General features: G+C 38.0%; 1 protein-coding gene across 1 annotated transcript in view; it reads right to left on the bottom strand.

The window, feature by feature from the left end:
• Window positions 1–16,617, bottom strand: part of LOC128983605 (uncharacterized) — a 55,829-nt gene that overhangs the window by 20,998 nt on the left and 18,214 nt on the right. The window contains exons 15-17 of the mRNA XM_054402966.1: window positions 13,242–13,371; window positions 10,954–11,127; window positions 4,830–5,009 (exon numbers count right to left, since the gene is read on the bottom strand). Of these exons, the coding sequence (XP_054258941.1) occupies window positions 4,830–5,009; window positions 10,954–11,127; window positions 13,242–13,371 (484 nt within the window). The remainder of the gene's footprint in view (window positions 1–4,829; window positions 5,010–10,953; window positions 11,128–13,241; window positions 13,372–16,617) is intronic.

Below are 16,617 nucleotides of genomic sequence, written 5' to 3'. Positions count from 1 at the left end.
TGGAAAGTGTAGAGGTGAATTTTGTAAAAGAAAAGAAGAGAAAAGCACCCTTAACATGCTAGACAGCCAATTCCTCTCCGAATTAAGAAAACAACTTGGGAGAGTTGAGTCCAAGGCAGAAAGTTTAGTTCAAAATGAAACGACTAATAGGGCAGAGCAATACATGTCTTTGGTAGCAAAGTTTACTGGAGGAAAACGTTTGAACTTGACTTCCCGTGGGTCGTACAGGGTGCGATGTTTTGGTGCTGGGCTATCTCATACCACCGGGCCTACTTGGCACCTTAGTCCACTGAAACGACTAAACAAAAAGAGTCCGGGAAGGATTACAAAATTAGTAATCGGCTCTCGTGAAAAACGGCGAATAAAGAGACGTTTAATGTACCTAGAAAAAGGGTGCCCCAAAAAAAAGACGCGTCAAGGCGGGTACGACTGTGAATATGGCCCCTTGACAATCGAACCGGAGGTCGAAGAAGAAGTCTTGGAAAGAAAAAAAAACGACATCCTGCGGACACTGGCAGCTGACGAGATAGAAAGTGTTGAAAGAGAAACTGTGGGCCAGCACAGCAACATAATTTGGCACGACAAACGAATGAATAGATTGACGGCCTCGAAATTTGGTGTGGTAGCCAAAAGACTACCACAGACATCCTGCCATAACCTAGTGAAAAGCATTTTATATCCTAGGGAATTGAAAAGTAGTGCCATTCTGTTTGGTAGGGCCCATGAGGATGTGGCCATTGAACATTACGAAAAAGAAACAAGCAACATAGTCCATAAATGTGGACTGTTCGTCTATCCCGATGCGCCGTATCTCGCAGCAAGTCCTGATGGTCTCGTGGGTGACGATGGACTTAAGTCAAGTGTTTGCCTTCGGTAAAAGAAAATACTCTGGAGGAAGCCATCAAAACTATGAAGAAGAAAGATTTCTGCCTAGAAATGAGAAACGGCGAGATACACCTAAAAAAACACCATAATTACAACTACCAGGTAAATAACTAACTAATAAATCAATAAAGTAACTGTAAATAAATAACCTCGCAAAGGATCCACCTAAATGAGGTACATACAATTGCCTATAATGTAGATCAATTCCAAATTGAAACTGTAACCTTCGTAATATTATATATAAAATTATCCGTTGTTTATTCCATTTCAGATTCAAGGGCAGTTACATATTAGTAACAAAAAATGGTGTGATTTCGTCGTTTACACCAGAACGACGCCATTATTTGTTGAGCGAATTGACCGGGACGATGACTTCTGGAGCAATAAAATCCTACCTAAGGTAAACATTTTCAAATGTAATCCACAAAAATATTAAATAACTAAATATGCACACATTTTAATAACAATAACCCTTGGTTGGGATCAAGAATTTTGGCACTAATATTTATTACAAGAATATTAAAAAAATATTATAAAAATAGCTGTTGCATGAAAACCCTGACAATTTTTACTTACTTGGGGAAAAAAAAAACAGTTAAATTTTTTATTGAATGGCTTAGTGACTAGGGGTGTTATATCTTGACTGGTTTTGCAGTTAGAAATCTCATAATTCAGTACCTATACTGATTTTGTAATCAAAGAATACCTGCTATTTACTTCAACAATGCCTCAATTATTTACAAAAACTCCCAACGTGTAAGCAGTGTCAATTGCAGTGCGGGGAGGGTAGTCTTCGTTGGTAGTCTTATAACTTGGTCTAGAGGCAGGTGCCATTGACCTTGTGCATTGCCCCTGCCACTGAACACCAACCCGCGACGGCGTGCCTTCTACTCTCTACTGACGCACCCTAACACCCCCCCCCCCCCCCGCGCACTTCTGTGATAGCTGTGATCGTTGGCCTACGTGCGCAATCTTTCAGGGGGTGATTGGCTGAGAGATAAACTATTCTTTCTAAAACCTAACACATAAACCGTGATGACGACTTCTGCCAGACAAAAATTTACCATAATTAAATTGTTTACATTATTATGATATATGTACAGTATATAAGCGTCTATTGATTGTTACGACATGGTTCCGCAAAACGGCACACGGAAGATTTCTCAGGTGCCGTTTGACGACGTCACTTTGAGGGAACACCATTACCGCAACGAGACGTATATGAACCATCGGCCTCCGTGGTGTAGTGGATAGCGTGTCGGGCTGATAATCCGAATGTACCGGGTTCGAATTCCGTTAGTAGCATAAACCTTTTGTCAACAATTTTTTCCATTATCAGCACGTTTGGTTAGTTTGGTTGGGTTATGACAGTTTAATTTTATAATAAAAAAATTATAAAATTGAATTTTAGGCATTTATAATTTTATTTTATGAACAAAACTATTTTTTAGATTAGTAAACCTACATTTGATTTTTAAGTAAACAATGATTTTGCTAGTAAACAATTCGATAGCAATTATATTATATCTATTGAATATAAATATTTAGCAATAAGATTTTTATTTATTTATTGTTTGAACATACTTGCTCACATTTTACATCTCTTTCTCTTTGTTTATAAATTATAATATATGTAGGAACTTATTACAGGTAACTCAGTTCTATTTGGAGTGTATGCTACCAGAGATAGCAAACAGTCGCATCCAGCGTGGTCTAAAATGTAGAGACCCACCTTACATACTGGAAGCAAAGTATTCAAAGGAAAGAAAAGAGAGGGCGAACTCAAGGGCGAATAAATAGGGGCCTTAGACATGAATCATACTTCACTATCTTATTGTATCTTATTGGCAAATAAAAAAATATCTGTGTGACTTAGTTTCAAATATCAATATTATTACTGCAACCCTATTACAGCCAGTGTGTTAAAAAACAGATTAATTATTGATACATTAATAAGTATTACTATAATAGTAAGCGCAAACACCAATAAACATAATATAGTCAATTTGTATCAGTTAGCAACGTGATTTGGTTTAGGGTTGCTAGCCCGTACCGAGGATACGACGGGCCGTGCCCGTGCCAGGCCTCGCGTATACGAGAAGCAGTGATGCAGTGTGTCGCGTGAGGAGAGGAGGGGTGAGGGGGGACAGCTCAAACACACACCTACAGCGCTGCCTCCAAACGGACATCCAAGCGCGCGCGGTGGCGACTTGTAGAACTACTGCTCCTCACCTTCAGACTAGCCTAGCGCCCAAACAGCCTTAAAGTTCCCTTCCCAGATTTGTTTACATTATCGTCATATGGATAATTTTTCACTACTTTTTAATGAAACAGCTGTTAATATTTAAATTGTATTTTAACCAACGCATAGGAGGGAGTTAGAGTTTGTCAAAAAGAAGTATTAACAAAGTAATTTTCAGATTTAAAAATGTATTTTTCCTACAGTCACCCGACAAAGTTGGCTTCCTTGTACTGTTTATAGTACAGAAAGCTGCTAATTGCTACATATTTATACTTTGCCGTACGGTTTATACTTTGCCGTACGGTTTATACTTTGCCGCACATCAGGATTCCAACGAAACAACACAAAACAGCGTGGTTCTATTATGCACGTAATCCGTGTACGCTTGGAAATAGGTTGGCAACACTTAAAGATAATAATACTATGAGCAGCTGATTGACAATTATAACTACGATTTAACCTGTCATTTCGTGATTATCGTTTCGGTATTTCTGAACTTTCTGGACTTTTCTTTTAAACGTTTCTAAAACATTCCTACGATCTTAATAAACAAGAAAATACCTTTAAAGGATTTTTTTTAGGCGCGGAAACCACTTCAAATTACAAAAACATACGGAACTATATTCTCAAAACGCGGAGCACATTTCTTGCCGAGGAAAAATAGCGGAGTGATACGGACCGCTGGTACTACTTTCTCTAGGGCACCATTTGTGTTGCCAGCTGAACCTAAACGTGTTGTATAGTGTTTGAAAGACTAATTATTTATATGCTTTATAGTGACTGTAGGAAAAATATAATGTGTAACACGAGCGAAAAAGGCCTTTGCTGCACTCGAGATCATTCCGCACTCACCTGCGGCTCGTGCGTAAACATTGCTCTCGTGTGCAGCAAAGTGCCACTTTCACCACTAGTTACACAAATAACTATTGTTCCGCATCATGTCATGTTTTGCAATATAACGTTCAATTACAAAATCATTGGAAAATCTTAATAATAGTACAGTAACTCTTAAAATGATTTCTTATCGAATTGCCCTATATCTATTGTACGGGTTGGGTTGGTGTCTGCCTTTTTTACCGCTTTTGCCGATATTTTGTCATATTATTCAAGACAGATCATCATAGGTTCATGAGATTATTTCCATACATGTTTTCAATTACTGGAAAAGATTTTGATAGTGTAATACAATACAAAATAATACATGTGCAGAATGGCATGTTGCCCATATGAGATGTGTTCCTATTTTGTTAAATTAATAGTGGTTTACAGCAAATGGATACATTTTTTAATAATTTTTATGAAGATATATGTGCATGATTTAGAAAGTCATTGATCTGCAAAATTGCAATTTATTGCAGACTTTTTTAGAGATGTTACTTTGATGTATTCGTACGGACAGTGGCCCACTTGGTTGGCCTTAAATGAGATTTAAGAAGATAACACTACACGACTGTAAAACAAATTTAACAAATAGTACTTACCATTTAAGAAGTTAGGTACTGTCATTACAGAAAGGTCGTGTTTCTTTTGAACGACTGTAGATATTCTCATCCTTTCTAAGATACGTTGATTAATAACAATGCATTGTTGTATGCATTGATGAATATAGTGCATTCAATTTGTTGCAGTTAGAAGAATTGTCGTAAGCCTTTAAAGCAATTCCGTTGATTTATCGGGTTTCACCTAGTTACTTTATATTTACCTAAGGTCCTCTGACCAGGCATGGACCTGGTAGCAGGGATGCAGTAAGGCTCTCCATTTGTGTCATTGACCGAGGGAAAGAAGGGATCTCCCTCAGGAACCGGTATAGGGAAGCATTGTGGGTGAACAGTGATCATAGAATCACAAGACAGGCAGTTGAGAATACCATCATTGATGAATCCTGTAAAAATAATTACAAACATTAAGAATTTGTATATAATTATTTACTCAAACTAACAGGGCTAAATTTATAGTGGAACAAAGTGAAATAGTATTCCGTCAATGCCATGCTAAAAAGATATTTTAAAAAGAGAAGTTAAATACAATAATTTAATTTATTTGGAAATGTTTTTAATACCAACTATGATCATATATAATTTTACTGCTTGTTGATCAACTATTTAAAAATTGAATGAATACTGTATAATTTTAGCTATTTTATAAATAGAACTCGGTACTGAGTCAGATTTGTACTACCTCATGTAGTCTTGACAACAGCGTGTTGTTTCATGCCCGTTTTTGACCCTGCCAGCGCCCTAGGCACAACTAATAGTAGCGCGCCTTTGCAATATATTTGGGTGTCCATTGACCGGGAAACCCGGGAATTATGCGTGGAATTTTTGAGCCGGGAATTATGCGTGAAATTTTTGAGCCGGGAATTATGCGTAAATTTTTATTTCTAACTGGAATTTTCAATTTACCGCGATCGCGGATTTCAACAGTGACGTTTCCTGTGACCGAGGGAGACGATAATATGTCTACACATTCACACGGCCGCAAAAGATGATCAGAATATTGCCGCGATCACTGAAGACGATAATAATTTCACAGGACTGCGGGAAATAGCAAGATTTTTGCCACAATCGTGGAAGACGATGATGATCTTGATCTCCTCACGACTGTAGGATATGATAAACATTTTGCCGCAATCGCGGGAGTTGATTACAATTAATGTCTACAGAACCTCGGGAGATTCAATAATGATTTCTACACAATGATTTCTTGCTATTCGTGGAAGACAATGATCTCCATAGACCGGGGGAGATTATTACTTTGCCGCAATCGCGGGAGGCGGTTACTATTACTCTACGGTCGCGAGGGGTGATCAGAATTTGAACACGATAGCGCAAAACAATGATAATGACCACATGACCGCGGGAAAAGATCAGAATTTTGCCTCATTCGCAGTAAACGATAATAATCTCCCCACGGCCGCAGTATATGTTCATATATTGCCGCGATCATGGAAGACGATAATGATATGTCCACACGACCGCCAAAATATATATCCAAAATTCAAAAGATTAATTTTTCTAATATTATTTTTTATTTTTTCAATATCCTTTAAATCATCTGTTTTAACTTTGTTTAAAATTAATTTATTAAGTAAATATTTACTTTTTGTACTAGTGTAAACACAGCCTGAAGATGGAAACCTAGTTTCTGAAAGCGCTAGTGAATAAAACAAATTATTATACAGGGTGACAAAAAAGTCTGGAAACGGCTTGATATCTTTTTAACTAAATTCGTTAGAAAATTCAAACCTTTCACATCAACTTATATGTATGAAAACTACTTTTTGCAAGTATTACCATTTTTTTACCTTCACCAGGGGACGGCCCACGAGGAGTAGGTACATAATCTTTAATGTAAGCATAGGTTGATATGCACATCATTTTAAAGGTCTGGTCAAGTGGAGTTTATTGCCGGAAACCGCGTCAAAAAAGGTTCATTCGTTACAAAATGGCGGCATTTCAAAGTTCTTGTGGAATATACCTGCACAGGCCTTAGTAATGGTAAATACTCATAGTCAAAATAAGCCGGGAAATCTGAAACCCGTTTAAATTTGTTTTGAAGATTGAATAAACTTAGTCTATGGGCTAGTTGACTTTAAAATACAATTTCAGCTCTCAAGATAATGTTTAATACGAGTATTTATTTACCAATATTAAGGCCTGTAAAGATATATTCCACAAGAACTTTGAAATGCCACCATTTTGTAACGAATGAACCTTTTGAGATGTGGTTTCCGGCAATGAACTCCACTTGACCAGACCTTTAAAATAGTGTGCATATCAACCTATGCTTACATTAAAGATTTTGTACCTACTCCTTACGGGTCGTCCCCTGGTGGAGGTAAAAACATGAAAATGCTTGGAAAAAGTAGTTTTTATACATGTAAGTTGATGTTAAAAGTTTGACTTTTCTAACGGATTTAGTTAAAAAGATATTAAGCCGTTTCCAGACTTTTTTGTCACCCTGTATATTGGCCTCGTTGAACATTTAAATTTATATATACATTTCATCAGAGGTAGTAGTTTTTTCTTCAGTTTGTTACCGGGACATTATGGGATATCCAGTGGATTTTGTACATGTCTCGGGATGTCATAGGACATTCTGGGATATCCTATGGCATTCGTACATATCCCGGGACTTTACAGGATATCCTGAGGTCAACTTACAAATCCCGGGACATTACGGTATATTGTAGGATATCCTGTGGATTTCGTACTCGTCCCGGGATTTTGCGGGATATCCTGAGGCTAGCGTACATATCCCGAGACATTCTCAGGACATATGGGACTACTATGGGATGTCCCTGGGATAAACTGTGCTGTCTGGGATATACCTACATATATAAAAATTTGAACAAATGGTTTTTTTGGCCTCTGTCGACATTGAAATGAAAAAGTAAATTGGTCCCGGGCCTAGGTGTCACCGTGCCATCTACGGTAATAGCTACTTCCCTATGGGTAAATCAGGGGTGCCCACAAGGGGGGGCTGTGACGCAGACTGCATCATTGAAATTTTGGGGGGGGGGGTGGCTAAAGTTGATTGCAACAAGGTTCAACGTGACGACAATCAAAAATATTTTACAAGTCACCAGATAGAAAGTGGATTAATTAATGTCAATGGTTATATTATTGAATTCAATTAGTTAAAATAGGATTTTAGGATGGTTTAGGATTCGTGTAGGAAGTTATTATTCAAGATTAGACAGACGTGAGATCTAAGAGGGAGGGCAAGGAATAGCTCAACTGCTGAGATAGATAAAGATAACGTGTGGTACAGACACGTCCAGCTCCACCGTGACTCAGCACAGAACGCTTTGTTTGTTGACATAAAGCTCATTAAAATACAATCTAGTAGCACAGGCTACAATACTTTACACTATTGTGTAGATACTCGATTACCTGAGCCATTGGGGGGGGGGGGGGGAGGTAATGAAAAATGTGGTTAATCCCATATAGTATAAAAACAGATGACAAACAAAACAAAATTAAAACTCATGATTTGCATTTTTATAAACGAAATTCAATATTACACAATCATTATTATTGTGCAATTATGAAATTTCAAATTATTTATCTTGGTTCAGTTGTACAAACAGCAACGCTTAAAATTATAGCTAACTCAAACTCGACTAATAACTAGCCAAACACTGAATTGCTATAAATAACGTAAATATTAAAACTTAGAAAGTGTTATAAGCTACTGCTCATGATAGACGGATAGGCTACCGGTAGGTGCTGTATCACAACATAGGAATTGATAGATAAGTATTAAAAAAGTGTAAAATTATATTTAGAGATAGTAAAAATACTCTTAAAAAAATAATGTAACGAGAACAATCTTGTTATTCTTTTTCTTTGTTCTTCTGTCATTTATTAGGTTTCTCTTCAATTCATACACAAATTCAACAAGTCGCCATTATTTAAGCCTACTCGTTGCTCAATCAGAGCCTTGATTCCCCAGCTGTTGTATCACAAATCTGTTGTAACATAGCGCACAGCAGACAGACTGAGCAGACGATTGTTGGCGCAAGCGTTGTTTCCTTTTCATTTTCATCAAAGGAGCTGAGATGTTTCAAAAGGGAGGGATAGGGGGTTGTGTTAAATCAAGAGAAAGACGCTGACAATTTGTTAAGCAGAGGTTACGAACGCTATATTCTGGCAATAATACTTTCCTTAAATTGAGGTGACTTAAGCTACGCGCGCACAACGGCGGCACGGCACGGACGGGCGGTACGGCACGGACGGCATTTTTAAGAGGGGGTGCGCGCACTAGGGCGGCACGGCACGGACGGACGGGACGGGACATCCGCACATCCGCAATTTAGGACAGTTGACAGTCTGCGACCAAAAAATTCTGAGTAAAGATGGATTTAGATAAAGTGGTGATAGTATGTTTAATTTTAGCAGGGGAAGAGGAGACAAGAAGGTGCAAGCAAAGATTTTAGATGCACCACATAAACAGGAAAAGACTAAGTTTTGGAGAGTTCCACACCTCGTTTCCTGATCTTGTAGAAGGATTATGTGTAAAACTTACCTGATTGTTTCATAATAGATCATATTTCTGCCCATATATTGTCACGCCGGACGTTATTAAAATATTCCGGATGTCGCATGTTGTATAGTTTCAGGTATTTCTCAACGAGAAAAATCAACTTACTAACATCTATGTTTACAACACACGAAAACACTACTACTTTGACAGAGATCGGTTGAGAATGGCGGATGTCCCGTGCCGCCCGCCCGGTCGGTGTGCAGTGCTCCCGGTCGGTACGGGCGGTACGGGCGTCACGGCAGCTCGGAAATGTCCTGGAGTTCTGTCTCCCGGACTTTTTAACGAACGGCGGAAGCTGCCGAACGTCCGTTGCCGGCCGTACCGCCGTAGTGGGCGCACTCATATGACATTCAATGTTATTAACTTTTAAAAATTGCCGTGCCGCCCGCCCGTCCGTGCCGTGCCGCCGTAGTGCGCGCGCAGCTTTATAAAACTCTAATTTTATTTATATAGAAAGATAAGTTTTCCAGTCCTGTACAACATTGATTCACGGTCTTTCCCCAATATAATCAAAATTCAAGTACAACTTGATACACACAGAATCTCCGGTTCCCGGCCTGGATGATATGGCTAGTTATTTAATTTAATTTACAGTTGCATATTACCCGTGATAAATCAAACCCGTTATGTGAGCCAAAGTCACACGGTTATAAATCTCACTTGGTTTTGGATTTGCTTACAAACGTGATCGAATTGGTTAGGGCCTCTACACAGTATTGGTAAACAACATTTATGTAAACATCAGTGACAGCTAGAAAAAGGAATCTTTATCAAAACAGCTGTTTCTGTAATTTCATATATGACGTGTTCTCTTAACAGATTATTAGCATTTCATAAATGACGTATGTAGTAAACATGGAGAAAAAAACTTGAAAAATCACACAAAATTGTGTTTTTGATCGTCTGTTACTTTATTTCCAAAATAGTGAGGCCATATTTTAATGGCTAAGGACACTCTCGCCAATCCTGTGAATACAATTAAATCATTAGAATCATAATCGGTACTCTAGTTTTCTTTAGAGTAGGCCGCGTAAAATACCATCTGGGCCGTGACAGACGGACATAAATTGAGATAAAACATGTTTCAATTTCTTCAATGTATAGAACGTAAAAATAACCCAAAATATGTATATTTCTGAGCAATGTACTGACAAAACTACATATTTATTTATATAGATTAACTAGGTTTGAATTTGACATTTGATATTTTATTTTAATATCTCATTTGAATTTTCAATGTCTAAAACAAGTAAGTATAAAACTTCTTTTAGTTTTACAAATAATGCTGGGAGGGGGAATAATCTTTCTCATTTATTGTGTACCTCATTTATATAGGGGGGGGGGCTGTTGCTCAATTGGGGGGGATTGCGTCATGAGTCTAGGGGGGATGGGTAGGCTACCCCTGGGTAAATTCTCTAACAAAAGGCAGGAATTTTCAATAATTTCAAGTCAAAACCATACAATAATTAATCATAACATTATATTTACACAAAATATATAAGTTTACACGCCTAGTTTTGTTTAATCCCAAAACAATACTCTGCAATTTTTCAAAATTTCAAGTTTTGATATTAAAATGATGGTAAGTCCATCATTTTAATATCAAAACTTGAAATTTGGAAAAATTTCAAAACTTAAAAACAAAACATAATTGAAATTAAATTCAATATATAGGACCATGCAGCTATATTAATACACACTTTATTGATAGCTTTATATTTTTTTCAAACAACAGTATTAGACATATACCAGAGAAAAGAATGGCCTCCTGAACTTGCCTTTGTTAACAGGTGTGAATGTAAGGTCGTGGTCAGTTATCTGAGCTATCTGCATCACTAGCAGGGAGTATCTGGTGTGTAGTCTAGACGTGTCGGTGTGAACACTACGAGACACCAGCCTAGGACTAGGCAGAGGCTTGCCTGACACTGATGTGGACCTGGGCTTGCCCAAACCTGCAAACATAATAAGTGTAATACATATCCACTAGCAGGGAGTATCTGGTGTGTAGTCTAGACGTGTCGGTGTGAACACTACGAGACACCAGCCTAGGACTAGGCAGAGGCTTGCCTGACACTGATGTGGACCTGGGCTTGCCCAAACCTGCAAACATAATAAGTGTAATACATATCCACTAGCAGGGAGTATCTGATGTGTAGTCTAGACGTGTCGGTGTGAACACTACGAGACACCAGCCTAGGACTAGGTAGAGGCTTGCCTGACACTGATGTGGGCCTGGGCTTGCCCAAACCTGCACACATAATAAGTGTAATACATATCCACTAGCAGGGAGTATCTGATGTGTAGTCTAGACGTGTCGGTGTGAACACTACGAGACACCAGCCTAGGACTAGGCAGAGGCTTGCCTGCCACTGATGTGGACCTGGGCTTGCCCAAACCTGCAAACATAATAAGTGTAATACATATCCACTAGCAGGGAGTATCTGATGTGTAGTCTAGACGTGTCGGTGTGAACACTACGAGACACCAGCCTAGGACTAGGTAGAGGCTTGCCTGACACTGATGTGGACCTGGGCTTGCCCAAACCTGCACACATAATAACTGTAATACATATCCACTAGCAGGGAGTATCTGATGTGTAGTCTAGACGTGTCGGTGTGAACACTACGAGACACCAGCCTAGGACTAGGCAGAGGCTTGCCTGACACTGATGTGGACCTGGGCTTGCCCAAACCTGCACACATAATAAGTGTAATACATATCCACTAGCAGGGAGTATCTGATGTGTAGTCTAGACGTGTCGGTGTGAACACTACGAGACACCAGCCTAGGACTAGGCAGAGGCTTGCCTGACACTGATGTGGGCCTGGGCTTGCCCAAACCTGCAAACATAATAAGTGTAATACATATCCACTAGCAGGGAGTATCTGATGTGTAGTCTAGACGTGTCGGTGTGAACACTACGAGATACCAGCCTAGGACTAGGTAGAGGCTTGCCTGCCACTGATGTGGGCCTGGGCTTGCCCAAACCTGCACACATAATAAGTGTAATACATATCCACTAGCAGGGAGTATCTGGTGTGTAGTCTAGACGTGTCGGTGTGAACACTACGAGACACCAGCCTAGGACTAGGCAGAGGCTTGCCTGACACTGATGTGGGCCTGGGCTTGCCCAAACCTGCAAACATAATAAGTGTAATACATATCCACTAGCAGGGAGTATCTGATGTGTAGTCTAGACGTGTCGGTGTGAACACTATGAGATACCAGCCTAGGACTAGGTAGAGGCTTGCCTGACACTGATGTGTGGACCTGGGTTTGCCCAAACCTGCCAAACATAATAAGTGTGATACATTTCCATTAGCAGAGAGTATCTGGTGTGTATAGTCTAGACTTGTCGGTGTGAATACTACGAGACACCAGCCTAGGACTTGACAGAGGCTTGCTTGACACTGAAACAATGGTAGCTAAGTAAGCTGAGTAAACTGGTACTAAAGTCGGGACCACGTAAGTTTGCAGTTGGTGGCAGCCAAATCACAAGACAAGGCTAGTGCGACGTTGCCACATCAGCCGTTGACAACACTAATTAAAATATACTAAGCAATATTTTCAAATCAGCTGGTATTATTAGATTTGGCAACACCGCACGGTTCTCATTGGTTCATTCAAAACATATGGTAAATAAATAGGCTCCTCCCTCAACTGCAAACTTATGTGGTCCCGACTCTAATACAGTAGCTGAGTAGTTCTTCAGTAATAATCAGACGAAATCACTCCTGAGAAAAGCTAAAATCATATGATGGTTTCTAGATCCAGCTGATATTAGACTAAAGCATCAAAATGCCTTAATTTATTTGTTTAACACTCATCCTTCATTCATCTCCTCTTGGGTGTGTCAGTGTTGAAAAAAATTCTTCTATAAGTGAATTATTTAAACTATTAAACTACTTTTACTTTTTGGCCTAAGTATACTATAAAAAATGTGAATAAAAAAATCTCATTTTGTTTAAGGACTTTCTGAAAATAATTGATTAGAGACTAGAACTAATTCTAAATCAACTACAATGTAAAAGTTTTAAGTATGAACAATTCGTCATAAACTAATTACCATCTTCGTAGGCTGGAGGCAGCAAACGGATGAAAGGTTGAAAACTCTTGCCAAAGTGAGGGTTTTGCAGGTTATTACACCAGCCTGTGATGGTTCTGTACTTCCTTGTATGATCACAAGGGAGCTCCACCTGCAAGTAACAAGATAGAAAATATTTGTTCACATTTAGTAAAAATAAATAAAGCCTTTATTTCTATTGATAGAGTGATTCATTTATGGTTTGTTTTTGAGAACTGTAACAACAATCTGCATGTCTAAGCAGATTGTCATAATTGAACCAATTTGTTTTTATTTCAATAATCATAAATTTTCACTGATTTGCCACTGAGTCCCCCATGTAGCACAGATGGTTGGGCCAACATTGGTAAATTGTGGGACAGTTGGTAGGTGATTGGTTGGAGCTTCCACAACCAACCAACCGTTGTCCAACTGTATATCTCGTAGTTAGGCCAACCAATATTTACAACTGTGGACCAACATTAGTTCATTGTTAATGAAATACATTAATATGCATTGCTGGGTATCATACATCAAGCCAACCGTTGTCCAACCGTTTTTCACTCCGTTGAAAAGATACTTTTGTTGGACCAACGATGGTCCATAGTTGAGTTTACACGACTTTCATTCTCTTGATCTAGCTTTCACAACATAATTATAATAATGCAAATATTTTTTTAATTAATATTCTTTAACTTATTTGCAACCATTTAAGGAAAAGATTAATTAATCATATAATAGTGAATTATAATAACATAAATGATCTAACGGTAATTAAATAATCTATATTCAAATACCAGTATTCTCTCTCACTCCCAAGAAAAAAACTACTTGATGCCTAAACAGATTAACAGAATCATATACTGTAGTATCAAAAATAAGTATTGCGACCATTGGAACTGTCGGCTACTCTTTCACCACTAGAAAACTCTCTATATCAACCATCACAGATAGCTCAGTGGTAAGGAAGAAGCTCATAAAGCGAAGGTGTCAGGTTCAAGACCCATCTGGGCAAAAAAAATTTTGTTCTAGCTTTTTATCAAAGTTTGTTTTTATGAACTATTTAATCAATTTACTCAACTAATAATTATGCTTTTCATACTAAATCCTTATATATAATACGTGAAGGCGATTTCTACAAAACACTACTCCTCCGTTAATAATGGACGGATTTTTACAAACGACGTGTCAAAATAAAGTATTTTTTGTGTAGACGCCCCCTTTCACCAATTCCTGTAATAAAAACCCTCGGGCTTTGCCCCACAGGCCATCAAAGTTGGAGTTTCTCCCATAAGATTAACATGGGGGAATCTAAATATTTAATTGGAAACTTTGAACCCACTAATTTGAGAGAACGGCTGGGCGTAGAAACTTGGTAGTGGTGTCCAAAGAAAGGTCTTGGTCTGTAGATGAGTTATCAAAAGAAAAATTATGCAAAATCCCTTAGGACTCTGCCCCAGAAGCCTTTAAAGATCCATCCACAGAGTTGTTTACATTTTGGCCATGTGAATAATACTTTTTAATAAAACAGCTGTTCATTTTTAAATTGTATTTCAAACAACACACATTTATTGGGAGCTACAGTACTGAATTCTACCAAATAAGTATTTGCAATGTTATTTTCTGATTTTAAAATTGATTTTTGTCTTTATCATGTCATGTTTTGCAATATGTTCCATTACGAAATCAGTGGAAAATCCTTTTACGCCACACTACATTATTTTGACGAACTTCCCACGCAAGGATTTAGTCCAGAAAACAGCTGTTTGCCGCCAGCTTATTCAAATGGGGTTTCATTGCGTACTACTGTACTGCAATGAGTTTTACCGGACACCAATCAGCTGATTATACTGTATTTAGGTGGCAATGAGTGGTTATAAACAAAAACATAACCCCTAAGAGAGGTTATGACTAGTGATTTTTAGTCCTTTAGTTGGTAGAAATATATAAGGATTCGTACGGATTTAGTAGTATGGCGTAAACTATCGTACGTAACTCGTCCAAAATGTGTGTACCGGAATCGTATGGCAATCCCGTACTCGACTTCGTCTCGCACGGGAACGACCACACTCGTCCGGTAAACACTTATTTTCAGGACTAGTAACGTAATATACTATTATCACAGCAATTCTTAAATTATTTCTTATTGAACTATCTTATATCTATTATACGGGTTGGTGTCTTTCTTATTCATCACTTTTGCCTACATTTTATCATATTATTCTACACATGTCAAATGTTTGTGTAGAAATATCTGCTCTTATAGTGTCTAATAAAATCCAAACATAGAATCCTTGCCTAAAATGGTACCCATCTTGACAAATTATTTGCACCTGCCTATATTACGGACTTTGGCGCACTGGGTTGGTAACATTATTGAAAATAACACGACATTTTGGCTGTTAAATATGGTACAAAGAGAAAATACTATTTAAGCAGCTACTGTCATGACAGAAAGGTCATATTCCTTTTAAACTAGATCACCTAATCGTTTATAAGAAACGTTGATTAACAATATGTAAACGTCAATATATACATAACAGCCAATTTACAGTATTTTTGCTTTTTGGAAATGTCCCTTTGTTATGTCATTTGCATTATTTGTTGCCAATGGAAGCCGCAAGGCCGTATGAACTATGAGGCCCCTAACAGTTCAAGAATAAAATCCAACTCCACTTCAAGTATTTCACTACACCTAACATTCCGTAGAGAGATTATATTGACAACTTTATGTTATTGATAAGGCTGAGACAACTAACTGACATCCCCATGTCAAGGAATTCCAGTTTAACAGTAACCCCACAATCAATTTCACAAAACTATGCTAGAGGGTTCATTCATTGGCACAGAAGTACGATATGAACTGACGCGACGTGACAAAGGAAAAATCAAACTTACACTGTAACGGATATACCTCCCTTTGAAAATTAGAATATGTCTTCCAAAAAACATTTTCTTTTCAAATAAAATCATATATTACACTGATGAAATCACGGAAGTTTTTAACTACAAAAGATCCACCAATACGATTTTAATACTATTTAAAGGTTCTTCCAAAGGAAGAGATACCAGATAACATACTAATAATAACTCCGATGACGTACGGTATGTGGAATATTTTATTCATTGAATAATCAACCAAATTTGGCGACTAACGCAATTAATATTATTATTGTTTTTATACTTATTACTCTTTAAACAATGCTAATTGCTCAAAATATGTATATTTTACCCAATTTATTGCAGTTATAAACGTAAGCCTTGAAAGTAACCGTCGATTTCGACGGGTTTCACCTAGTCTTTATTATTTTGTGTGAAATAAAACGGTTGGTTGGATATCAGTTGTGTTATGGTTAGTTGGCCATCAGTATTTTTGGAT

Source organism: Macrosteles quadrilineatus, unplaced genomic scaffold (genome assembly GCF_028750875.1).
Source record: "Macrosteles quadrilineatus isolate MER2022 unplaced genomic scaffold, UCM_ALF_1.0 Scaffold_1__1_contigs__length_201487025, whole genome shotgun sequence".
Classification (NCBI taxonomy): domain Eukaryota; kingdom Metazoa; phylum Arthropoda; class Insecta; order Hemiptera; family Cicadellidae; genus Macrosteles; species Macrosteles quadrilineatus.
The sequence above is the reverse complement of the archived record's forward strand: the minus strand, read 5'-3'. Positions and strand labels throughout refer to the sequence as shown.